Raw genomic sequence first — 25,460 nt, forward strand, 5'->3', positions numbered from 1 at the left:
CCCACGCGTGTGCGCGAACAGGAGCAGCGGTTTGAGTGAGGCCATCTCCTGCTGCTCTGGAGCTGCGAAATCTCGCTCCTCTTCTTGCGAGACCGGCCCCATGGCCACAGATGACATCCCTCAAACTCTGCTGCCGGCTCATGTGGGAGATGTGCTGCTTGCTGCCACATCGGATCGGGCAGGAGTTTGGCAAAAGCCTCCCATGCTACAGGCAGCCCACGGCCTTTTCTTTACCTCAGCCGCCCGCTGGGTGGAGTCCTCCATTAGGACCCCCTGGCCTCTGCTCCCTTTTGGCCTCCTTCCGGTGCAAGTGCACGGCTTGCACAAGGGGTTGCGCTGGCCCTGCATGCACATCACGTACACACCTGCTCTCGGCCCATCCACACCCACACCCACTCCTCCACCTACATTCCACATAGATAAAGATAAAATAAACAGCGCAGATTCTCAATTCACCCTCCCCTACACACTCACACTCCAGTCCACACTATTCACTTGCCCCAATTGTGCTCCTGCATCCACACAAAACCCTTGGCAGCCATTACCCCCTCCTTCCTCCATAAAAACGTAACCAAACACACACATCTATCCTCCCACACTCACCCACTACATCCTCCCCCACATATACATACACACCCAACACCCCTCAGACACCCCCATGCACACAGCCCAATCAATTTACACACAGCCCACACACACATACATACAACACATAGATAACCTCGGGCCGATCGCACGTCCCCGTGATGGCGACGGTACATTCGGATGTCTGCCCTATCAAACACCCACACACATACGACCACCTCTGCTACTTACAGCCATACCTCCCAAAAAAACCCATACCCTACAACCCCTATTGCATACACAATCCCTTCACCACCTCCGTAACCACCCAAAAAACACATCCAGTCCCCTCCTTTCCAAAATCTTATGTTGGAAGGCATTTCCAAAGCCCTGCCTCTGCCCGTTCTCCCTGCTCGTTTAAAATCCCAGGTCTCCCCGTGTGAGTTGTGCAGGACATTCAGTTGATTTTTCTTTTTCCATTTGTATCCTGTTCTCACTTAAGCGGGGCATGGGACAGTTTCTTACAAAAGGGGACGGCCTCCACCTTTTAAGCCATTTTCTCAAGGCTGCATGCCCAGGCAGATCTGGGCAACCCTCGCTGCCTTTAAAACAGTGCTCTTGGCACTGGCTGTCAGGTGCTGTCATGGTGGTGGCTGTGGTCTGTGCTCTCTCCCTGGACCGTAGTGCAGCGCCTCCACAGCGTGCACGGGCCAAGCTTGCATCTTCCATGCGGTAATGCACAGCCCTGAGCCTCAGGGCCAGCCTGCGAACCAACAGAGAAGGGAGGATGGCTTGGGTGTGTATTTTAGAAGGGTGTTGGGGGATTTTTTTGGTGTTTGTTTTTTTTTTTACTGTATTTAGAAAGCTGAAAAAGCTACAGATTCATTACAATACAAGAACATAGCAGGCTGAGACAGATGACATAGGAGGAGCTTACCTAAAGTGCAAATAATCAGAATTAAAATCAGGAATGAATGTTTTCAGTCATTTTTTTTATTTTTTTGTTTTCAATGTAAAGGAAATTATTTTTACTGTAAGATTGCTATTGAAAAGTTAGAAAGAACTTGATAGCATCAGACAGAACGCCACTTCTAAAAAAAAAGCAGCCATAATGAAAAACATATGCAGTTTGTAGAAGTAGTTCACTTCCAGTGTCCTAAGTGAAAATGATAAAAAAAAAAAAAAGATCTGCAGAGAATGAGGCAACGGCAAGTCCAGCAGATGATAGGATACAAATGTGGAACTGCTTCACTTTTAGTTGTTACACTACAGACCTCAAGGTGGGGCTAGGGAGCAGTGCTTACAGGCTTGTGTGGGGTTTGGGGGTATTTCTTTTCCCAGTCCCAATTGGTCTCCCAACCCATATAATTCACTGCTGTAGTACGTGGGGGGCGGGGGCACCCGAATTCTCAGAACCGGAAATGTTATGTCCTTGACCAGTGACTCTCCATGGTGTAACTTTTCTTGCATTTGGGAATGGTGCCCCCGATGTGTTCAGTGCCATGGCAGCCTTCTCGGACCCCAGGACCGCAGGACTGGCTATCGGGGCACTCTTCGGTATGTCATATCCCCCTATGTTCTTCTGGACCATGTATTTCAATGAGAAGAGGTCAACCATGTGGCCAAAGTGCCTTTCTGGTATAGCTTGGGCGTGGTAGCAACTGAATGGATTTGACTCCTGAGATTGCTCATTTATCCAATTGCATGTCACTAAGTGTCCTGTATTTTCCCCCTCTTGGGTATGTGGGTGTCTTGGGTGGGGGGGGGGGGGGGGTGACTAGATGCTCTGCTTTGAAGAGGGACGCTGATGAGTGTGATGATGGGATGGGGTGAAGAGGTGCTTTGCTAAGATTCAGGAGTCACACTCTGATTTTTCTTATTCATAGGTGCTGGTGTGTTTGTGACCACTGTGGTGGCTGGTGGCGTTTGTCTGGTGAAGCCTTTCACCATAGCCTCCAGGCCCTTCCTGAGGGACATTATCTTCTACATGGTGTCCATCTTCCTTACATTCTACTTTCTGTACATTGGCAGGATCCGGCTGGGAGAGGCTCTGGGTGAGGCCACTGAGCAACTACACTTCAAGATGCTGGGAGCTGTTTGGATTGTGGTGTGATAAAATATGAATTTTCCACAGCCTGGCCGGGCAGAACTTTTGGGAGCAGGAGTAGGGGGGGGGGGGGGGTAGTCTAATTTTGGGAGCTAGGGGGCAAAAATGACCAATTTGAAAACTGAGCTGGGTTTCTTATATAAATCTAGGGACTTACTTTCACAGGGAGGCCAAATTTAGGAAACCAAAAGGTGGGTGGGGCCAGGGGAGAGTTAGGTTTGCTCAAGTGCCTAAATTTTGTGCACCGAAATTTAGGGGAATTTTCAGCCAAATTTAAACCCTAAATCTTCACCAAACCCTGAGAAGTTTCTTAAATTTAAGGATCCAAAACTTACATTTATAAATTTAGGATTGCAATTCATTTCCTTAGATTTCAGCTCCTAAGTTAGGTGCCTAGGGGCCGATATTCAAAAAAAGTTGAGCTCCTAAATTTAAGACCTTACGTTTTCAGCTGAAAATTCACATAAATTTATTTATTTTATTTATTTATTTATTTATTAATTTTGCTATACCGGCTTTCATGACAGGAATCATATCAAACCGGTTTACATTTAACAATGTGTGTAAAGTAGAGAGAACTCAAACCACAATAACAAGAGCATGGTTAAGAATGTGAAATAGTTACAATAAAACAGGGAAGTAATTTAGGGTCCTAGATGTAACCTTGCTATTCATTTGCCTAGATTTAGACTCCTAAGTTAGGTCCCTAGCTCTAAAAATCAGTGCCAAGCCCCTAATTTTGTTACCCGGCCCTAACTCTGTCCCTGCAGCCAACTAGGAGCCCAGATTTAGGCACTCAGCCCTAGTACATTTTCAAAAGAGCCAATTTAGGAGCCTAACTCCAAAAGGTAGGAGCCTAAATCCTTTGCAAATGGACTCAGTAGTGTTGAAAATCAGTGTTAAGCTCCTAACTCTGCTCCCGTAGACACTTATTAGAATCTTGAATTTAGGAACTCAGCCCTAGTTAATTTTCAAAAGGCCAATTTAGGTTCCTAACTCCTAAAGTTAGGGACCCAAACTCCTTAGCGCTGATTTTCAACACTAGGTGTTGCTGCGGCTGGGAAAACCATGAGCTCCTGGCCATGGTAACATGCGATGGTGGCGTCTCATTCCTGGGGCTGCCTTCTGTTGAAGGGGCCAGAAAGTCCCGTAAGAGTCCCCCTCACCCCACCTCCACTAAAAAAAAAAATAATAATAGTAATATATATATATATATATAATTCCCCCCCACCCTGGGTAAAAATTCTCTGGTGCTCAGTGGGTGAAACTCCCGACCTTCCTCTGGTCCATGGGTGAAGGTTCTGGCCCCTCCCCTGCTCATAAATATAATTAACAATACTTAATCCCTGCTCTGTGCCTATAGCCTCGCCCCTTTACCAAAACGTGCCCCCCATCCTAATAGACCCTCCCCAGGCTTATCCCCAAATCCCTGCTGGTCTAGAGGGGGCAGGAGTGATCCTCACTAGTAAGCCTGGGGAGAGTTGGGGTTGAGGAATGGATGGGGGGGGGGGAGCAAATTTTTACTAAGGGCAGGGGAAGAAATGCTGCTAACTTTTATTTATTTTTTTTTCTTTCCTTATGGGCCAACTGGGGTTGCAGGAAGGGAGATCGGGAGTTTCACCCACAGATCACCAGAGAAGTTTTACCCAGGATGGGGGGGGGGGGGAATTCTTCCACCACCTTGTGGCCCCTTTAAAATCTATGGCCCCAGGAGCATCCCCAGGCACCTTAGCCCAGCGACACCCCTGAGGGGGTGGGGGGAGGGTAGCTGCACCTCTCCAGATATCTCTAGGTGTCCTGCAGTAGCACAGCTTGCACAGTGTTTCACAAGCTGCCCTGCTGGGACGCTGCTCATCACCATGGTGGCGCTGCGCCCTCATTTAATAACGCCTGAACGTTTGTGACAATTGCACATTTCACACTTTTATTTCCATTTTGCTTTCAGTAATGTGTGATGGCAGCTTAGTTAGGTGCCTAAGGCTTTGAAACTTGATCCCAGAGTGATTAAAATAACTATGGTGCGCTGTGTGGAGCTCCCCATGTCCATCTGCGGCCGTGCAGCTGCTGCTCTCCGTTCTCGTCTTTCTCCCCTCCCCCCGGGTGCCTTACGTGAACGAGTGGTGGGCTCTTCTGTCTCTCCGCAGGTTACCTGGGGATATACGTGTTCTACGTCCTGGTGGTTGTGCTTTCCACATGGATCTACAGGCGGAGGCGGAACCGAGCAGTGGCCAGCTCTGACCTGGGAGAATCAGGTAAAAAGGCACAGCTCTGAGATCCAGGCAACACGCTTCTCGTTGATAATTCACTAAAGATGCACAAAGCGCAAAGGTCCCCCTAAGTGATCTTCAGAACTGATCTGTGTTGATTGTAATAAGAAAGTTTGCCGTGAATGCGTGGCTGACTGGATTGTGTGAGTGTAGGAGCCTACCCTGAATGCACTTTTACATCAAGCTTGAAAAGACAATCTGAAATGAATAATAATAATAATGATAAACCTGAAAAGATTTACCCCACCATCTCAGGGTGAGAGGTTATCCCTCAGGCAGCCTTCCCTGAGGTGGGCGGGCCAAACCAGCTCTGCTCAGTGGTTTTCTTTCCAGTTCTCGCCCTAATATCAACGCGCGTTCACAGAATATTTTTCACTTTTGATCATTACAGCTAAAAATAAAAAACTATGTCCAGCTTCAGGGGTGGGGGGCTGCGGCTTGTGGCCTGTGCAGGCCTTCCCCCCATCTCTCCATAGCCAGGCAGGCGGAAGCTACTTTCGTCCAGATCCTCTTGGCTGGCCGGATGGGGAGAGAAGTCAGGCAACCTTCCTGCACCCCCCTAATACTGTCCACCAAGTAAAGAGGTCCACGTTTAGTAGGGCAGCAAGCAGCCCAGGTAACGCTAGCAGGGCAAGTAAAGTGTGTTCAGCTAAAGACATCAAGGTAACTTTGCCACTCAATGGTTTACTGAATACTAGGGAGGAAAAAAAAACCCCTTGCAATAAACAGTGGCTTTATTCTGCTTCTCCCCCCAGCCCGCAATACTGAGATAAAAGCGTAGCGGGGTCAGAGCGATCCCCTCTCGCAAAGCTCCAAAAGATTTAAAATAAAATAGTAGTGGCCACAGTTTGATTTCTCTTCTCCACCCCAACAGGTCTGCAAGGGGGAGTTTTTATTTAGTTTTTGGTTTTTAAACTTACCTAGCTTACTTTAAGCCTGGGTTTGCTTTTTTATCCTGGTAAGTTCATCTGGATAGCGCTGAATATCAGTGCAAGACAAATACATTTTGGCCACGCCCCTGCCCTGTCCCTTTTTACGTCCGAATAACTTTTATTTAGGTAATGACTTACCTGGATAAAACTTAACCGTTTGATAGGGCAGGATGCTTAAAACTTAGTGTTTCTCCAATTTAGTCTTAAACTTAGCAAGACAAACCCTTGTGAATATTGACCTTCAAGATGTTATATTCTTGCCTATAGTAGGGATTTTAGGGGGTCATCAAGCCTGTATGCTAGTCATTTCTAAGCAAAAAGTATTATTGATTATTCCTCTCTTGTAATATTTTAGGATGCTTGCTTGGTTTCAGCCGTGTCATTTTTTCTTCTTTTCAATAAATTCTATGGAACTTGCCTGTGATCTTTGATCCCAATAATTAAGAAGCTTGTATGAATAGCAGATTTGTTCCCTGTTATGAGCCCTGCTTCTCATTTTGTTTTCTCCTGTGTTTTTCTTTCTTTTCAATCTAATTCTTTTCCAAACCTGTTGACAGAGTCAGAGGAGGTGATGCCTGCGATGGTTCACAGCACAGACTATGGTATGTCTTCTCTCTGATGGTACCTTCTTCTTGGTGCCCGAAGGCCCAGCCTCCTGATGGTGCCGCCTTCTCAGCGGCAACCGTAGGCCCAGCCTCTCAATAGCGCCGCCTTGGCAATGACTCTAGGGCCGGCTTCTCAGGGGCACCTTCTTAAGAACATGGGACTTGCCATGCTGGGTCAGACCAAGATCCAACGAGCGCAGCATCCTGTGTCTGACAGCGGCCAGTCCAGGTCACAAGTACCTAGCAAATCCCATAAAGTAGATCTGTTTTCTGTTACTTACTCCCAGGGACAGCAATAGCTTGCTTTAATCTACCTGGCTAATAATGTTATGGCCTTTCCCTCCAGGAAATGATCCTCTGGCAACAGATTCCACAGCTTGATTATGCATTGAGTGAAAATGTATTTTCTACGATTTGCTTTAAATTTGATGATTGCTAGTTTCATGGAGTGTCCCCTTTTAATATTTTTTTTTTTGAAAGGGCAAATAACTATCCTTTATTTATTTATTTATTTTTACTTGTTTCACCCCACTCATGATTTTATAAACTTCTCTCATGTCCCCTCTCAGCTGTTTCTTTTCCAAGCTGAAGAGCCCTAACCTGCGTAGCCTCTCATCATAGGAGAGCTGTTCCATCCCTGTTATTACTTTTGTCGCCCTCCTCTGCACCTTTTCTAGTTCTGCTATGTCTTTTTTCTCTTTAGATGGGGTGACCAGAACCACACACATTACTCAAGCTGCAGTCACACTATGGATTGATGCAGAGGCAATATGACATTTTCTGTTTTATTCTCCATTCCTTTTCAGATCATTCCTCTTTGCTTTTTTGACCGCCACTGCTCGCTGCGCTGAGGAGTTCAATGTATTGTCCACAAGGACCCTTAAGGTCCTTTCCCTGGCTGGTGACCCCCAAATACAGAACCCAGCATCGTGTAACTGTATTTGGGATTATTTTTCCCCTATGGGCATCACTTTGTGCTTTTTCATGTGCTATTCAGTTGCCCGGTCTCCTAGTCCCGCACACATTACACCCAGCACCTCCTCCTCTTCCCTGGCCTGAACTTTGAGTCCTTCCAGCCCCATTCTGAGTGAGACAGGGAAAGTGTGTAGGAAGCACTTTGAGCGTTGGGAGCAGCAGCGCTGGCAGCTTTATGTGGCAGCCAAGGGAACTAACCCAGCCAGCTGCCTACACCACTCTTTTCCTTCCCCTTTTGCTTGCATGAGGAGGGAGGTCTATTGTGATGGGCTCATGTGTGCATCTGCACCCTCTCTCTCTCTCTCTCCGATTTAAAATTTGGAAGCGAGGCGCGTGGGGCTTTCACTGCTTCCCTAGCTCTTCTCTTGGCCCTACGAGTCCTCTCCGGGTCCGCTCTGCCTGCTTGGTGGAGTTTGGGGTGCCACACACCACTTTTTGTTAATGTAGGTGTGCCTTGAGCATGAAAAGGCAGGGAAACACTGCTGTAAAGTGATGTAAAATCCTGGGGGTCACATGAGTGCAGCTGTGCTGATCGGGCATGTATGGGGAACAAGAGGCCAGGAGCGATCAGGAGTTAATGCACAGGACAAGCAGCACAGAGCCTGGGCCGTCTCCATCCTGTGTGTCCAGGAGTGCCTGTGTTGGCCCTGCTTTTACAATCTGGGCATGTATTCCCGAGGTGCTCTTCTTCCTGTAGGTTTTAGATACCTGTACTCCAGGGCAGAGTGAGCTTCCTGCCACAAGCCTGTAGAGAAAGATCGCACTGCTAAGAAGTCTAAAGAAAGATTGAGGGAAAGTGACTGGCTGGACCAGAGAGCGGGAAATGTGGCAGACCCCCCCCCCCCCCCCCCACCCTGCACACACACACTCCCAACCCTCAGCACGCTGGGCGGACAACAGTTGCATTTCCCACTAGGGGGGGATCCTCTGCTAGGGTGCGGACTCCTGCTCTCTAGCACGCGCGGTGCCTGCTGACGTGCGGGATAGTTTGTGTCTGCTGCAGGAAGGATCGGAGCTCAAGGCTACCTTCTGCTTCCATAGGTACCCCGCTCCGCACTGTCACTACTGGGGTGGAAGGGCAGAGGGAAGAAGAGGGATGGAAGTGCTGCAACGGGGACAGGAGGCCTGAATATAAAACAAGCGGCAACCTGTGGGGAGGGGTTAGAAAGGAAACAGAACCCTGACAGGCTGGCAGAGAAGGGAGGACAAATGGCAGAGGTGGCCATCTGCGTTGGTCGCTGATCAGCAATGGGGACGTAGACTTGTGGCTTCTGATGGAAGAAGGTAGTAACTATGGGCATTTTTTTTTTTGAGCTTAAGATACACATCAAGACTTTGCCATTGGAACCCTACAAATGCCAATGTACAGTCTAAGATAATTACATCAAAGTAGTAAAAAGATCTGCTTACTGGTAATGTAGTTGTCCTCCCCTTAAAACCTGTTTCTCAACAGAAAGGACAGTCCCACATGCCTCAGAGCTGCAGAGCTACTAAATAAAGCCCAGCTAGAAATATCCAGAACTTTTATACCAGCAGCACATACATCAACAGAATTATTACATCACCAAGATTGTGACGACATCATGACTCCTGTGAAGGAAGTTCATTTTTCTTGCAGGTTATTAACCTATCAATATAACTGCAATATGGGAGCACATATAACAGCCCTCAAGTACTCATCTAGTGTGTGGATGTGGGTGTCGGAGTCTAGCATGTGTCCTGTCTGACATAGGCAAAGGGTTGTTAACCAGCTAGCTTGGCCAGTTTTCTTAAAGAGAGGCCAGTGGCTGGTAGATCAGAGATCCGGCCAATCTAAGCGCTGTTTTCTTGTTGACCACTGGTCTCCAGCCTGGCTGATATGCCCTGCTCCCTCTCCTCTGCCCAGCAGACCCTTAACTTGTAATGGCAAATTCTTCCAAGTGCAAACTTTAGAGAGTGCTGAGGAGGAGCCGAATGTAATGGTACATGCAGGTACCAATGACATAGGAAGGTGCAGGAGGGAGGTTCTGGAGGCTACATTTAGGCTTTTAGGTACGAAACTGAAATCCAGAAACTCAAGGATTGAACTCTCAGAAATGCTCCCTATACAACACACAGGATCCCAGAGGCAGACAGAGCTCCAAAGTATCAATATGTGGATGAAGCAGTGGTGCAGGGAAGAGAGTTATTGATTTGTTAGGAACTGGGGAATATTCTGGGGAAGGGGGAGCCTCTTCCAATGGGCTACACCTTAATGGCGTGGAATCAGCTGGCCCTAATGTTTAAAAGGAGATAACAGCAGCTTTTAACTAGACCATAGGGGCAAGCATACAGTCACCCAGAAGCACATGGTTCAGAGGCAGTCAAGAAAGCAAATAGAATGTTGGGAATTATTCGAAAGGGAATGGTGAATAAAATGGTGGATGTCATAATGCCTCTGTATCGCTCCATGGTGAGACCACACCTTGAATACCGTGTACAATTCTGGTCGCCGCATCTCAAAAAAGATATAATTGCGATGGAGAAGGTACAGAGAAGGGCTACCAAAATAAGGGGAATGGAACAGCTCCCCTATGAGGAAAGACTAAAGAGGTTAGGACTTTTCAGCTTGGAGAAGAGATGACTGAGGGGGGATATGATAGAGGTGTTTAAAATCATGAGAGGTCTAGAACGGGTAGATGTGAATCGGTTATTTACTCTTTCAGATAATAGAAAGACTAGGGGGCACTCCATGAAGTTAGCATGTGGCACATTTAAAATGAATCGGAGAAAGTTCTTCTTCACTCAATGCACAATTAAACTCTGGAATTTGTTGCCAGAGGATGTGGTTAGTGCAGTTAGTACAGCTGTGTTTAAAAAAGGATTGGATAAATTCTTGGAGGAGAAGTCCATTACCTGCTATTAATTAAGTTGACTTAGAAAATAGCCACTGCTATTACTAGCAATGGTAACATGGAATAGACTTAGGGGTAGATTTTAAAAAATTGCGCGATCACGTACTTTTGTTCGCGCACCAGGCGCGAACAAAAGTACGCTGGATTTTATAAGATACGCGCGTATCTTATAAAATCCGGGGTCGGCGCGCGCAATGAGGTGCACATTTGTGCAACCTGCGCGCGCCGAGCCCAGCGCGCGCTGCCTGTTCCCTCCGAGGCCGCTCTGATTTCGGAGTGGCCTCAGAGGGAACTTTCCTTCGCCCTCCCCCCACCTTCCCCTACCTAACCCACCCCCCCGGCCCTATCTAAAAACCCCCCCCCCCTTAACTTTGTTGGCAGATTTACACCTGCTAAAAGCAGACGTAAATCTGCGCGTGCCAGCGGGCTGCTGGCGCGCCGTCACCCAACCCAGGGGCTGGTCCGGAGGCCTCGACCACGCCCCCGGGCCGGCGCCACGCCCCCGGGCCCGCCCCCGAAACGCTGCATCGTTTCAGGAACGCCCCCTCCCCGCCCCTTTGACAAAGCCCCGGGACTTACGCGCTTCCCGGGGCTCTGCGCATGCCGGCGGCCTATGCAAAATAGGCGCGCCGGTGCGCGAGGGCCCTGCGCACGTAAATCCGCCCGGATTTACGCGTGCAGGGCATTTAAAATCCACCCGTTACTGTTTGGATACTTGCCAGGTTCTTATGGCCTGGATTGGCCACTGTTGGAAACAGGATGCTGGACTTGATGGACCCTTGGTCTGACCCAGTATGGCAGTTCTTATGTAACTGAAGAAGATGAGGGGGAGAGAAGAAACAAAAAATGTAAAGGAGACTCTTGGAAAGGAGTTAGAGGAAGATCAACAAGAGGAAAACAGAAAAAGATTGGGACCAACGTGATTAGACAATAAAATAATCAGACAACAAAGTAAAAGAAAAATTTTATTTTCACTTTAGTGATTGAGTAAGTCAGCTTTGGAAATGTGCATCTCTTAATTTTTGTACTTGGCTCAGTACAGGAGAAAATGCATTTCTATTTATATTTCTTCAGTGTGGCATTGCATGCAGAGTCTGGCTTCTTGGGTTCCCATTTCAGTTTTCATCTGAATATTTGAAACGTGTTGTTCCTCATTCTATATTTGCTGAAAGTGTCTGTGTTCTGCATGTGTGACTAAGATGATGGATTCTTCTAGTGTGTAGTTTCTGTGTAAGGATCTGTTGCAGTACAGGTTGCCGTGTTTTCCCCATGAGAGGTGTATTGGTGTTCTAGGGCCTAGTGTAATATTTGCAGTGATGCCTTTTCCTAGGAAGGGTTGTTGCTGTTTGAGTCCTAGTATGAGGGGTTTGCTACATATATGCTGGACACAGTATTCTAGGAGAGGTCTTGCCAATGACCTGTACAGTGGCATGATCACTTCCTTTTTTTTCTGCTGGTTATACCTCTCCTGATGCAATCCTCTGGCTCTAGCCACCACCTTGTCAAACGGTTCCACCAACCTCACCTCTTTTGGTGAGGGGACCTGTAGTCTAACTTCGTGGGACCTTAAGTTCCTAATTGAAGTATAATGCACACTCCTGTGCGCATATCTACGCGCATACCTAGGTGCATAACCACACACATATCCGAGCACATAACTACACGCACAACCGGTCTCTCAGATTTACGCGGATAACATGGCTGAGTGCTTCTTTTTAGACTGGGCCCACTAAATTACCTTCCTTATGTTGTCTGAGGCCATGCGGCCCGGTATAAAACCCGATTGATCTTTATGTACCAAACTGGCCTGCTTGTTAAGTTTTGCGAAAAGGCTTAAATGTTAGTAATAAAAGTATCCCTAAATGTTGAAAATTTTAGGGGTCTAAAGGTAGACATGCTGAATTTGTGGTGCTAATGTCACAGTGCTGGGTACCTCAGGTAGTACTTTAGAAATAAGTAGTAGCAGTAATAGTAGTAATAGATTCTCTTCCCCTACCCCAACTCTTCCAACAATGATTATTCTTATTCGTCCTCTTCATTGTCTGTCACAGCTATGAACACTCTTATACTAGCATCCCATTATGATGATCTTCATCACCACCACTGCTGGGATTGTTCTTCTTCCTTGTTCATCCCCTCTCCATGATACACCTCCTCGCCATCAGTCCCCAATGACATTTGTTCTCATCTCTCCCACTGATGAATGCTCTTTCATATACTTACCTTCAGGACCCTCAAATGTGCCTCACTCTTGATGAGGAGGATGGGAAGGCATGTCAGCACCTGGAGATGGGCATGAGGGCAAGGGGGAGGAGGCATGAGGATGGAGGAGAAGGAAAGACTGGACCTGGAGGTGTCACAGGGGGAAATGGAGAAGGGGATGGCAGGTGTCATGAGGGTCAGAGATGGACAGAGCTAGCAAACATCACCAGAAAGTGGAAAGGAGTGGGTCAGAGTTAGAAGGCATCACAAGGTCTAAGAGAAGGCGCAGGGCTGGGAGGAGGTGGAGGCTGGTTGGCTCATAGTAGAGAGTGTAGGGATGACTCTATGGCAACATCAGGGATGGGGAGTGTTTGAAGAAAGGAAGTGGACTGTTAAGACTGGAGGGTTGTCACCATGAGGGTAGAAATAGCACAAGCTACCTCCTTCCTTCCCCTTCCATCAGCATCAGGTGTTGGAGGTAGAAGTAGGGTCATGTTTAGCATTCTTCAAGTGAAGCTAATCCTTATGCCATCTTCAAACTCAAGGAAAGCAATTTTACAAAGACATTTATATGGCTATTTACCTACATATATTGTCTGTCTGAAAATTGCTCACCCTCATTGAAGGGGAAAGTACATACAAGGAGCATGATACCCACATCGAGTAGAGGTGTTTCCAAAGGTAGGGTTAGGGTAGGAATTGTCACACCTTGCTGATTTGCATTTTCAAATCCAGGTGTATTGTTTAGAAGAGGAAAAGTTTCTTTAGGAAGAGCACGTGCAGGTCTCTGCAGGTATTTTTTTCCTCAGCGTTTCTCAGAGGGAAAGTATACAGAGTATACCCCCAAAATGTTTTTCCCTAATTTTTTTTATTCTGTGTCTTCTCCCTTCATGCAGACGAGGAGTATCTTCCCCTGATCTCTTATGAGAAGACAACTATCCAGATCCTAGTGCAGTCTCTGAACCCTGTGGACTACAGGAAGTGGAGGCGGAAACCCTGGTACTGGAGACTCATTAAAGTGCTAAAGGTATATGGCTGTGGCCAATATGGCTTTGATTTATATTCTACATTTTGACACCGCAAAGTGGATTACATTCAGGTACTAGAGATATTCATGGGACAGGATCCCAATTTTAGTCCTCAATGGCCTTCGAAAATGACAAGAGGTGGGTAGCACCAATTTATTGAGGCATGAGCCTTTGAGGACAGAGGCCACTTCCTCAGATGCAATGGTCTTCAAACTTCTCTAGTTTGCTGGGGGACCAAGCTATGCAAATTAGCCTGGTTTATAGCCCATATGCATGCAAATAAATCTGATGAATATTCATAGTAGATCTTCTGATTACCAGACCTGTTTGCAGTTCTTACTGAGAAACCCTTGGTTAGGACATAGATCTGTGGTACTTGGGAGACCCTGGTTCAAGTGTTATTTCTTGCCATATACCTTTGGCCAGGACACTTACCACTCTTCTGAGATTATTTGTGGTTTTGCTTAGTACCATCACCACACCTTCATTACAAGCCCCTTCTTCCAACTCAGTCTTGTCTCTCTCTTCCTTCTCAATGAACCCAATACCTAAACTTATCTTCTTGTCTCTTCAGGGGTGATGCTAAGTGTAGGTTGTGTCATTTAGGTAAGGGGTGGTCCTGAAGAGTCTTCTACATGTTGCTGGACTTTGGGTTTGTTTCTCATATTTGGGATAAGACAAACACACCAGGAAATGTCTGATAAATCCTTAACCCCAAAGCTTTACTAGGAGACTAGATGCTGGTTTCCTCTCCCCGCAGGCTGTAGTTCTGCTTTTACTCAGCAAAGCAGTTACAGTCGTATGTTGGGCTGTTAAAGAAGGAGGGTCGCTATCTCGTATAAGCTTGTATAAGCCATGTGGCACTTTCAACTGGGTAATCTTTAGTAATATGACAATATGCAGCCAGTTAGGAATAAGTGTTTGCATACTCAAGGTCTTGCTATTGGGTATTTGTTTCCGTCAGCTTGTTCTGTATGTTCCACTTTTATAGCACTTTTTAAAAGCACCTTGGCAGCTATGTCCCACATGTATTTCTTGGCATGCGACAGCTTAGCAGAAGAGCCCAGTTGTTGAGAGCTGGCTTATTAGCCACTGTGCAGTTCCATGTGTCTTTGAATCTGTGGTGTCCTACCAAAGTTGGAATCCAGGGACAAGAAGGGAGAAATACATCACTTTATTGCACTCCTGTTCTCTGATTGACTTGGACATCCTGTGTTCCCTTCAGAACAGAAGTAAGTGGTCTCCGTCACATCCATTTACTCTCTTTGCCAGATTCCCATTGAGGTTGTGCTGCGGCTCACAGTGCCTGTGGTGGACCCTGACAGAGAGGATCAGAACTGGAAGAGACCCCTCAATTGTCTGCATCTCATCACCAGCCCCCTGGTTTGCATCCTGACCCTGAAATCTGGTGAATGTAAGCAGCTCATGCCTTCCGACCAGTTTGTTTCTGTGGAAGCTAAGAGCACTTTTGACTGCTGGTTTTCTTGTATTATTGGATGGCTGCATGTACTACTAGAATCAGAATGCCTCGTGTCCTAGCTGGTGCCTGTTCTGGTGCCTGGAGAGGCAGTGACTGTAACCTCATGCTGTGGCACAGGATCTCAGGAAACAGTTCTGTGCTCTGAAAATTGTACCCAAACTTCCTTCATTTATCCCCAACGGACTTGCACTGTGTCACTCACTTTCTGGGCCCAACTCATTGAATGAAAAGCAGTAGCCTGGAGAACCTAAGGCTTCTGTAATGATGGGAGGAGATCTGAACCTTGTTCCATGATATTCTCCTACCTGAACGGACCAGCTCCTTTCAACCTTTTAAAGCAGGCGGTGCTTCCTGCTAAGATTTGCCACAAGGAGGACAGCTGTCACTATTAAAACCCTTTTTTGGGGGTTCAGAGGGAGGGGGAGAGAAGGGACAGGTACAGCCTGGTTTTATGTAACTAATAAAAAAAAAAAAGGACTCAGAGTGGCCCCCACTCTCCTTGCCCTGTTTTCATCATGGACTAGTGCACCCACTGGGAACAGTTTTTAAAGTCCCACCCCGCTAGTAGTTTAGGTGAGGATGAGAAAAGTCATAGGAAACTATCCCCTAGCAATTTATCACCTTTTGTAATGGGACGAGCCCCCATCTACCCCTCCGGGTCACCACGTGTTAGCATTCTCCTGTGAAGAGGCTCTACCGCTGCCTTTTCATGGGGGAGCAAAGGTCAGGCCAGAGGGCAAGCAGGGTCCATGCTAGGCAGAAATGGGCAGATGAGATGGAGTTGAGGGGGCATTTCTCTCTTTTTCATAGAACTGTTAAACATATTAAAAACAGGGCTGTTCTCACATATCTATTCTCTTTATGCAATCTTACCTCTGCAAGCAATGCTTGAGTAGAATGGTCCACATCTTTTCATTTGCTGTGACATTATTTGTATTAAAATGTCCTGATCGCTTATGCCTAGGCCCTAAGCGACCTACATAGCCACATACTGTACATTTTAAAAGAAATAAAAATCAAATTTAAAACAAACTGAACAACATTATATAGATCTCAGAAGACAGACAAACAGTTTAAATGAGGACTAAATTCCCATCTCTTCCCTGCAAACGTTGCTATAAAAGTGCTTTAGTTAAGCTGCCCCTCTGCCAGTGGTGGGGCTTCAGTCCAGCTGCAGCACGGAGTTTGAGGACCAGATGAAAAGATTGAGATCAATTGGTAAACAAACTGACTTTTTTTTTTTTTTTATTTGTTTTCTTTTCTCTGCTGTTTTCTCCCTGCTTCCAGATGGTCTCTATAAAATCGACGCTTTGTTTCCAGTGTGGGCAGTGGTGGTGCTGACTGGTACTTTCCTGGCAGTGGTCGTATTCTTTACTACAAAAAACGAAGAGCCCCCAAAATACTTCTGTGTAAGCTGCACCAGTCCCCGCCCTTGAAGAACGAACGCCGAGGCATCCAGGTCCCAGCACGGCATAGGGTTTAAGGCCTAAAGAAACACAGCACTGTGCCAGCTATAAGAGACCACATTACACAAGCGCTTTCAGTGCAATCTTTGCTGAATCAAAACCAGTCCCATAGGCACAAATAGAGAAATCAGGCCCTCAGGCTGCTGCAGATCCAAGAGCCTTATAATCAGACTATGTTTAAAGCTGTAGTGGAGAGTTACATTAGAGATCCACACCCCTAACTCCCTGTTCCTGTCAGTAAGTTAGTAATTTGAAACAGTGGGAAGCAGCATTTATAGACCTGGTCAGTGTTGTGCTACTGCAGCCGGTAACAGAACACAGGGTTCAAGAGAATATAAGAATCTTTCACTGGAACATTAGCACTGAGAACGCTGAGGACCGGTGGCTTATAACAAAGAACCTCATCTCTGTTGCCTTATAATGGGGAATGGGTTATAAAAGATATTATAGAGTTGTAGCAGCCTTGTAGGACAGAGTGCTTTATAACAGAACCTTACAAGTTAATTTTCAAAGGAGTTACACACATAAAATTAGCATATACTTGCATTAAGAAGCTTGTATTTCCTACCATGAAGCCAGACGGACTCGGGACCAACGGGTTTATGCTCCCCTGCCCGCAGATGGAAACGGAGTAAAGTTTCAAAGCTGATGTCACCGTGGATACACCCCTGCAGTGACCTCGGCCCTTCAGTATTTCTCCGTCTCCAGCAGATGCGGACATGGTTTCCCTAGGGGGAGCGGTGTGACTTTTGGAAGAAGAAATTCTACTTTTAAATTGGAGAAAAGATTGAGCCCCGCGCTCCTGTGGCGATACCTAAAAGTCCCTCGGCCCGTTCAGAATTCCTGAGGTGATTTCCGAGATCCCTCAGACGTGTGCCTTGGCCCAGTAGCCGGTTCCTGGCGTGGACTTTGCTGCTAAAGCAGCTGAAAGGCAGCAGGTGCAGGAAGCCAAGCGTGGTGGTGACTGACGCAGCCCTCTCCCCCCACAGCTGGAGCCTGTCTCTGTTCTCAGCCACTAAGTGCTGAGCCCAGGTAAGTTTAAAACAAAAAGAAGAGGATTTCCTCCAGTCTCCTTGCTTGGCTTGCTGTACCAATGAGGTTCCCAAAGCCGGTGGAGTAAGGGGAAATGGTTTTCCGAGCGGGTTGAGTGGGCCCCAGGTGGGCTAGATGCCGCTTTAGGCTTGGTTGAGACACTGTGTGGTAGGCCACGGCAGCACCATGTTGCACGTGTTTTTGTGCCTGTATTGCCTACCATAGAGCTTCAGTATGCGCAGTGTGTGTCTGCTCTGCACACTCGCTGTGTGCATAACATCGCATAGGCACCCGAAATCTGCGTGCATAGAATTTTAAGCACGAGCCATCTGAACATGCAGTTACCATTGCCAATGGCTCCGGCAGCAAAGAACCATAAGTGCCTTTCTCTCTGCGCTGCTTGTCACATTAGGGCTGCACCGTCTGACCTGGATTCCAACTTATGTCAGCACTGTGAGGAAGCCCAGGGAGGGTTGGCCTCCCTGGACTTTGCTAAGCCTGGCTCCACCCATTCAGAGGATGGGTCTGAGTAACCCCGGGCCTGGGTCATTCATGGGAGAGGGAACTTTAGCGGTACCTACCCCAGTACCTCCTGGACTAGGCATGGACCTGGCCACCTTCTCTTGGAATTCTTTCAAGGCCTTTAAGCCTTCCTACAGGTGCAGTCTGCTGCTTCACTTGCCCCTGGCTGGATGGAACCTTAGCTGATAAGCCCTCCCTCTCCCAGTCCTATCGGCAGACCTCGAGGCATGCCTTGACTCACCAAGGGTATCGCTGCCAGGGACTCTGATGGCACGGACAAAGAAGAGGATCCAGATTCTTTGTCCATGAGTGGGAAATCCCCTCTGGTTTAGAACCATGACTATGTTATGGTTTTTCTATAGAGATTAATTGCCACCCCTGGTTTCCCAGACGCCGAAGATGCTGGGAGTTCCTGGGGCAGACTCTATGATGGAACCAAAGAAGAATCCCATTCTAATTTTACTACAGAAAGCCTGTTGCTACTTTCTAGTAGCGGAAGCCATCTAGGAGTTGATTGACCTGGAATAGGAAGCCCCCTGAAGCAAGTTTTAAAGGTGGACGAGCATTAGAAGATCTATAGCCACTGGATCCGGCAGCGAGAGAACATTTGCATTTCCCTAAAGTGGATACACTGGTCTGTGCTGTCTAAGCAAACAACTATCCCAGTGGAGGGAGGAGCAGCCTTAAAGGATGCGCATGATAGGCAGATGGAGTCCGTCCTTAAACAGGCCTTTGATGCAATAGCAATGACCTTATAGATTGCTTCTTGTTGTGCCCTGGTAGCTGGTTCATACCTGCTCTTCTCTCAGGAGGTGGATGACTCGGAGGAGAATTCCAAAGTGGTTATGGAACCCACCGCTGCCTTTTTAGCTGACACGGGCTCAGACCTAGTCCATACCTCAGCCAGAGGAGTGACCAGAAGACAGCTATAGCTGCATAATTGGTCAGCAGACACAACCTCCAAGGCAAATATCATAAAGATGCCGTTTAAAGGATCACTCCTCTTTGGAAGCGAATTGGAAAAGCTGGCCCGTAAATGGGGCGAATCTCAAGTACCCTGGCTACCAGAAGATAAGAGAAGTAGTTACAGCACCCCTCGCCCATAAGGGGGGTTGATCCAGGGGCCCCTTCAGAAACTCAACATTTTAGAGGTCTTGGTCCTTTGGGAAGTCTCAGTCCTTTCGGAGTCAGGCTCGGGTTCAGGTTCATCCCGAACACCCCAATGAAGTTTTGCCGACTGACCCTCGGAATGAGGAGATATAGGGGGTCAACTGTCCCTCTTCTACCAATGGTATGTCGATATCACTTCGGACAAATGGGTACTAGAGGTCATACGAGAAATATATACACTGGAATTTCGCACCACTCCTCGGGACATAGTCATATCTCCTTGCCTCGCTTAGCCCAAGAAGCAGGCAGTGGAGATTACCCTGTTAAGGCTACTCAGGATGAGAGCTATAATCCAGTATATGTGCCCGAGGAAAATTTGGGGCATTATTCCATCTATTTCATCGTACCCAAGAAGGAAGGTTCCTTTCGCCACATCCTGGACCTCAAGAGCATCAACAGATCTACGAGTGGTTCATTTCTGCATGGAAACCCTACGCTCCATGATAATGGCTGTACAATCAGGAGAGTTCTTAGCCTCCCTGGACCTATCCGAGGCCTACCTACATATTCCAATCTGTTGAGAACGCCGTTTTCTACGCTTTGCGATACTAGGTTGCCATTATCAGTTCTGGGCTCTACCCTTTGGCCTATCCACTGCCCCCAGAACATTTTCCAAGATTATGGTGGTTGTAGCAGCAGCATTGAGAAAAGAAGGCATCTTGGTGCAACTGTACTTGGATGACTGTTGATCCAGGCCAAGTCTGGGGAAGAGAGTCTCTGGGAGACCTCCTTGCTTCAGTTACTCGGTTGGCATAAACTGGACAAAAGCAGTCTCAAGCCCTCCCAGTCCTTGAACATCTGGGAATCCGGTTCGACACCAAGCAAGGCAAGGTCTTCCTTCCGACCACGCGGATAAGGAAGTTGGTGTCCTAAGTGCATCACTTGATGAGCATGAAACGCGCTACAGTATGGAGCTATCTCCAAACTCTCGGTTCGACAGCAGCAACCCTGGAGGTAGTGCCGTGGGCAAGTGGCACACATATGACTACTTCAACGTTGGAACCTGCAGTCTCAAGTCTATTCGATTAGTCTCCACTTACCAATGGGAGTATTCTCTCGGCTCCAGAGGTGGCTACAGGAAGCTCATCTGAACAGGGGTATACCCCTGTCATTTCCAACTGGCTGGTCCTCACAACAGACACAAGCCTCTGGGGCTGGGGAGTTCACTGTCAGGAACTGACGGCCCAGGGCCGTTAGACTGTGGAAGAGGCCTTCTGGACCATTAACTGCCTGGAAGCCGGACAGGTTTGTGCGTCTACAATTCAGTCACAGACTCCAGGGTCAAGTGGTCCATGAAATGTCGGACAACGCAACAAGGGTAGCCTACATTGACCACCAGGGTGGAACAAAGAGCCAGCAAGTGTCATAGGAGATGTATTTACACCCAATTCCGTAAGGAGATCTATCTACAGATGATCTTGGCCTCCAAATTTGGCTTTTCCTGCAATGTCACAGCAGATTTTCTAAGAAGGGAGAGTCTGGATTCAGGAGAGTGGGTGTTGTTGGACAAAACCTTTCAGCTGATAGATCGCTGGGGCCTCCCGTCCATCAACCTGCTGGCTGCATCTCACAATGTGAAGGTTCCCCGATTCTTCAGTTGCAGAAGAGATCAGTGATCCCTGGGGATAGATGGTGTCATTCAGACCGGACTGGAAGAAGAGATGCTATATGCCTTCCCTCCGTGGCCTCTACTGGGCAGGGTCATTTGCAGAATTGAGCACCACAGGGGATTAGTCCTACTCGTAGCTCCAGATTGGCCCAGGCATCCGTGGTATGCAGAGACTCCAGGTGGAGATCCCCCTGTGCCTCCCACCGTGCAGGGACTTGCTACAGCAGGGACCAGTCCTTCACAAGGGTCCAACTGAATTCTGTCTTATGGTCTGGCCCTTGATAGGGCTTGCCTGATGAAGAGAGGATATTCTGTGGTAGTAATTGCCATCTTACTCTGCGCTCAGAAGTTTTCTACATTCCTAGCGTATGTGCGGGTCTGGTGTGAGGAACGTGATGTCACCCCTCGGGCAGTTAAAATCCCATTAATTCTGGAAATTTTGCAGGATGGCATGAATAAAGGTTTAACCCTTAACTCCTTGAAGGTCCAGGTAGTGGCACTCTCCTGTTTCAGGGGTGAGGTGAATGGAACCCACCTGTAAGCTTATCCGGATGTAGCCAGTTTTCTGAAAGGGGTGAAGCACCTCTGGCTGCCCCTACTGTAGCCGGTTCCCTTGTGGAATCTTAATCTAGTATTAGAATTTTTGGCAGGGCCCTCCTTTCGGCCACTGCACAGGCTTTTGTTGCGTTTATTCCTGTTGGCTATATGCTTGGCCCGTCGCATCTCTGAACTACAGGCATTGTCCTGTCAAGAACCGTTCCTCTGGATGACTCCAGGAGCATTACAGCTTCATACCGTTCCATCCTTCTTGCCCAACGTAGTCTCAGAGTTTTGTTTGACTCTGTCCATTTTGTTGCCATCCCTAGATAAGCACAAGGATGCGGAAGAATACCGTCTCCTACGTCATTTGAATGCCAGTAGACTTTTGGTGCGGTATGTGGAAGTTTCAGAACCAGTCCTTTATGGTGGAAGGAAGCAGGGCAAACCAGCTTTACGGGCTACCATAGCTCGCTGGATTAAGGAGGTGGTCACGGGAGCCAATGTGGAGGCAGGAAAGCCACTACCTTCTCAGGTTAAAGCTCATTCCACTAGGGCTCAGCAATCTCCTGGGCGGAAGCTAGACTGCTGTCTCCCGTCGATGTCTGCTGAGCGGTGACGTGGTCCTCCTTGCACACCTTCTCCAGGTTCTATCGCCTGGACATACAGGCCCAAGAGGATTCAGCTTTTGCAAGGGCGGTGTTAATAGGACCGCGGATAGCATCTGCCCTGATCAGAGTAGCTTTTGTTCATCCCATTGATCCTGAGTCCATCTGGCTAAACGCTAGGAAATGGAAGAAATTACTTACCTGATAATTTAATTTTGCTTAGTGTAGACAGATGCATTCAGCATCCCGCCCATGGCTGCCCAAGAACAGTGCCAAAGATTCGCCCCTGGAGTGGATATAGATTCCAAGAGATAACGGGTAAGCAGTCATCCAGTCCCTACGGTGGATCAGAGCATCTATATTCTTACTGAGGTTCAATGTTTATGATTGGTTGAGTACAGTTATGGTTATCCATTTTTAAGCATTTTAAATCAGGTTTTTTAATAGAATGTCCACAGTGGCTTTTGAAGAGAATATTGAAGGGCTGAGGTCACTGCAGGGGTGTATCTTGGGTGACGTCAGCTTTGAAATCTGACTCCATCTCCATCTGCTGGCATTGCTCTTGAAGCCATCTGTCTACACGAAGGAAAATGAAATTATCAGGCAAGTAATTTCTCCATTGCTGTTTGCTTTAATGGCAGGGGGAAAAGGGGAATTAGATTCACACAGCAACCAACAAGGACCCTGTCATTTATGGTCTGGGAAAACAAATAAGCATGGGGGTAACTTGCTGATGCGGCTGTTACTACCCTTAACCAATAAGCCTGATACTTTGGATGCGACTCCAACATTGCTCTCTGCTTCAATGGCAAGAGGTAACGGGGAATTGGACTCAGACAGCAACCAACAAGGGCTCTGATTTAGAAGGTTTGGGAAACTAAATATGGGGGTGACCTGTATGGCACGGCAGATACTATCATAAGCTTACTGGATAGACTGGATGGGCCGTTTGGTCCTTTTCTGCCGTCATTTTGTTTCTATAATTATGCACACATTTTAAAAACTACACTTATGCATATAAATCAAGGTTTTATGCAAACATTTTTTCACACAATATACACACTTATGTTTATAAAATGGATAGAAAAAGGTACACACTTTCAATGTATTGCTAATGTTTGCGCATACTGAACATATGCATATTTTATAATCTGCGAGAAACAGATACACGCAAATTATAAAATAGTGCAGTAGGATCTCAGCACGCCCATATACACATGTATATGGGGCCAAGTGATGTGATTTGAACATTATCTTCTCATATTGACCTGCCTTCAAATTTTTTTTTTACTCTATAAGACTAGGAGTAAGTTTTATTTGTAAGGTGTATAGATTCCCTCCTAAACTTGAAAAATTAAATTTCCATCTTTTCGCCTCAGGTTTTCTCCTTCCTTGGTTTCATCGTCAGTGCTATGTGGATCAATGCTGCAGCCACAGAGGTGGTCAATCTCTTGCGAACATTTGGTATCATCTTCCGCCTGAGCAATACTGTGCTGGGACTGACTCTGCTGGCATGGGGGAACAGTATTGGTGGTGAGAAGTGTTTGTGAGGGAGGGTGAAGGGGTGGTAGAGAAAGCCTGAGTCCTGGAGGATACAGTCAGGCCTAGAATGCCTTGTAAAGCAAGAAGCCAGATACCAGGTGCAATACTGTTTACAAAGTACTTTTTCTGGGGGTAGGGAGGGGAGGTTCTGTTTTCCATCTCTGGAACAATGGTCTCACTCTCATAAGCTATTTGGCCATCAGAAATTGGGCCTGCAATGGTCTGAAAACTTTCTGTTGATGGCCATGAGACTCAACCATGGAATCAGCACTTGTTTTACATTGCTAGCAACAGTATTATGGAACTATGTCCTCATGCATGAAGCTGAAAAGTAGAACAGTTGGAGTGTTCTGTTCGGCCTTATCACTGCTTGGATCTCCCAAAACAGATTAGAGCATAGCATTTTCTTCTAAACATTTCTTTAAAGGAATAGTTTCTGGACACAGTCTGAGATTCCCTATCTCAGGTAGACTGAATCTGTCTGAAGAGAAGTGAATTTCTGGCAAGTGGTAGGGGAGGCAGTTGTGTCATTGTCCATCATCCACGACAATGCAGTTTACAGAATGGCATTCTTGCTAATTGGGAGTTAGCCCTGCTCTCTTGAAAGCAGCTGAGTCAGGAGTTTTCGCTTATACCTTTATTCCCCTGAACAAGCTCACTTCATTAAGCAAGGTGGTGGGGTATTCTGGAAGTTGGGGTGATAAGAGGTGTGTTATGGTGCGATCTGCTCAAGATTGAGGTAGCGGGACCTTGTAGAGACTAGAAACATGTAGATTTCATGGGGCCTGCTAGAGGTTAGGATGAAGCAGGTGATATGGGGGTGAAAGAGCCAGGATGAGATCTGGAAGCAGATAGTATATAGTCGACGTACGATCTAATAAAGGAATTGAGATGGTAATATGATGGGATCTGTTTGATGTTGGACAGATAGAGACATAATGGGATAAAAAAAAAACATAGTGACTTCAGTAATAAAATGGTTTGACTGAGGCTGGAACAGTTAGTAATAGTCTGTGAATTATAATAATATTTCTGTGTGCCTAAGATAATTGTTGGGACAAATTGATTCATGAGCATGTCTCAACTTATGACTTTTTTTGTTGTTTCTCTGCAGACTTCTTCTCAGACATCACCTTGGCACGGCAGGGATATCCCCGGATGGCTATCTCTGCCTGCTTTGGAGGGATTATCTTCAGTATCCTTTAGATTACAGTGTTCTTGGGGTGGGGGCTTTAAGTTATGTCAGCAGTCTGGTTTGTAATAAACCTATACTTGCATTTTTTAAGCTTCAATTGAATGAATATCAGGATTAGGAAAGATGAGCTGGGTGCCATACACCCTGACAGGGAGTTAACTCCCTTGCTATACATCAAGGTGTGGGTTCACACCCTTTGAAACTGTGAAAGCCTCTCTTGAAAGGTCCCCGATACTGCCCGTTGGCAGGTGAAGTCACCTTGATTGGATCTTGTGCTTGGGTCAGTTGGACTCACAGCTGGTAGAGCGAGGAAAGAAAACTTCTAGTTGTTCAGCGGGACTGGCAGAGTGGCAGCCTGGTGAAAGGTCAACCAGAGGTTCTGTTTCTTGGATGTTATCCTGAATCAAGCTCCAGATGTGCTTGTGGGTGTAGGCCTTGGCTGTTTACTGCAGATCTCCAGGCAACAGGCTGCGCTAATGGTATGTGTGTGCGGCGTACTGGTTCCTTCTGCTTTTATGACTGCAGTGCTGCGTAGCATGCACTTGGAAGTAATCACAGAAAGATATTTTACTGTGTGACTTGAAAAAATACCATCAGCTGCTTTCCAAAAGGTCCCGCATTGGTCAGAATTGGATCCCTGCTTTGTCTCTAGTCATAAAATGATAGCCTGAGGGAGATAAGGTAGCAGATGTTAACCAGCAGTCCTTCCATACCCTCCCATTTTACAGGCAAAAGGGGGCCAGAAG

At 47.0% G+C, this 25,460-nt stretch overlaps 1 protein-coding gene and 1 long non-coding RNA gene across 6 annotated transcripts in view; one reads left to right on the forward strand and one right to left on the reverse strand.

The window, feature by feature from the left end:
- Positions 1-25,460, forward strand: part of SLC8B1 (solute carrier family 8 member B1) — a 69,738-nt gene that overhangs the window by 29,382 nt on the left and 14,896 nt on the right. For all 5 annotated transcript variants that reach the window (XR_003852010.1, XM_029571849.1, XM_029571847.1 and 2 more), the window contains 10 exons: positions 2,016-2,121; positions 2,451-2,618; positions 4,816-4,923; positions 6,428-6,472; positions 13,422-13,552; positions 14,826-14,967; positions 16,321-16,442; positions 23,357-23,510; positions 24,634-24,714; positions 25,129-25,193. Coding sequence is in view for 4 of the 5 variants with exons in the window: in XM_029571849.1 (XP_029427709.1) it covers positions 2,016-2,121; positions 2,451-2,618; positions 4,816-4,923; positions 6,428-6,472; positions 13,422-13,552; positions 14,826-14,967; positions 16,321-16,442; positions 23,357-23,510; positions 24,634-24,714; positions 25,129-25,193 (1,122 nt within the window). In the remaining variant the exon portion in view is untranslated. The remainder of the gene's footprint in view (positions 1-2,015; positions 2,122-2,450; positions 2,619-4,815; positions 4,924-6,427; positions 6,473-13,421; positions 13,553-14,825; positions 14,968-16,320; positions 16,443-23,356; positions 23,511-24,633; positions 24,715-25,128; positions 25,194-25,460) is intronic.
- On the reverse strand, positions 4,582-8,934 carry LOC115073431. The gene is made up of 2 exons (XR_003852011.1): positions 8,861-8,934; positions 4,582-4,910 (listed from the first exon to the last, which is right to left on the reverse strand). It is a non-coding gene; the product is annotated as an uncharacterized LOC115073431 (long non-coding RNA).

The sequence above is a fragment of the Rhinatrema bivittatum genome, chromosome 11, assembly GCF_901001135.1.
Source record: "Rhinatrema bivittatum chromosome 11, aRhiBiv1.1, whole genome shotgun sequence".
Classification (NCBI taxonomy): domain Eukaryota; kingdom Metazoa; phylum Chordata; class Amphibia; order Gymnophiona; family Rhinatrematidae; genus Rhinatrema; species Rhinatrema bivittatum.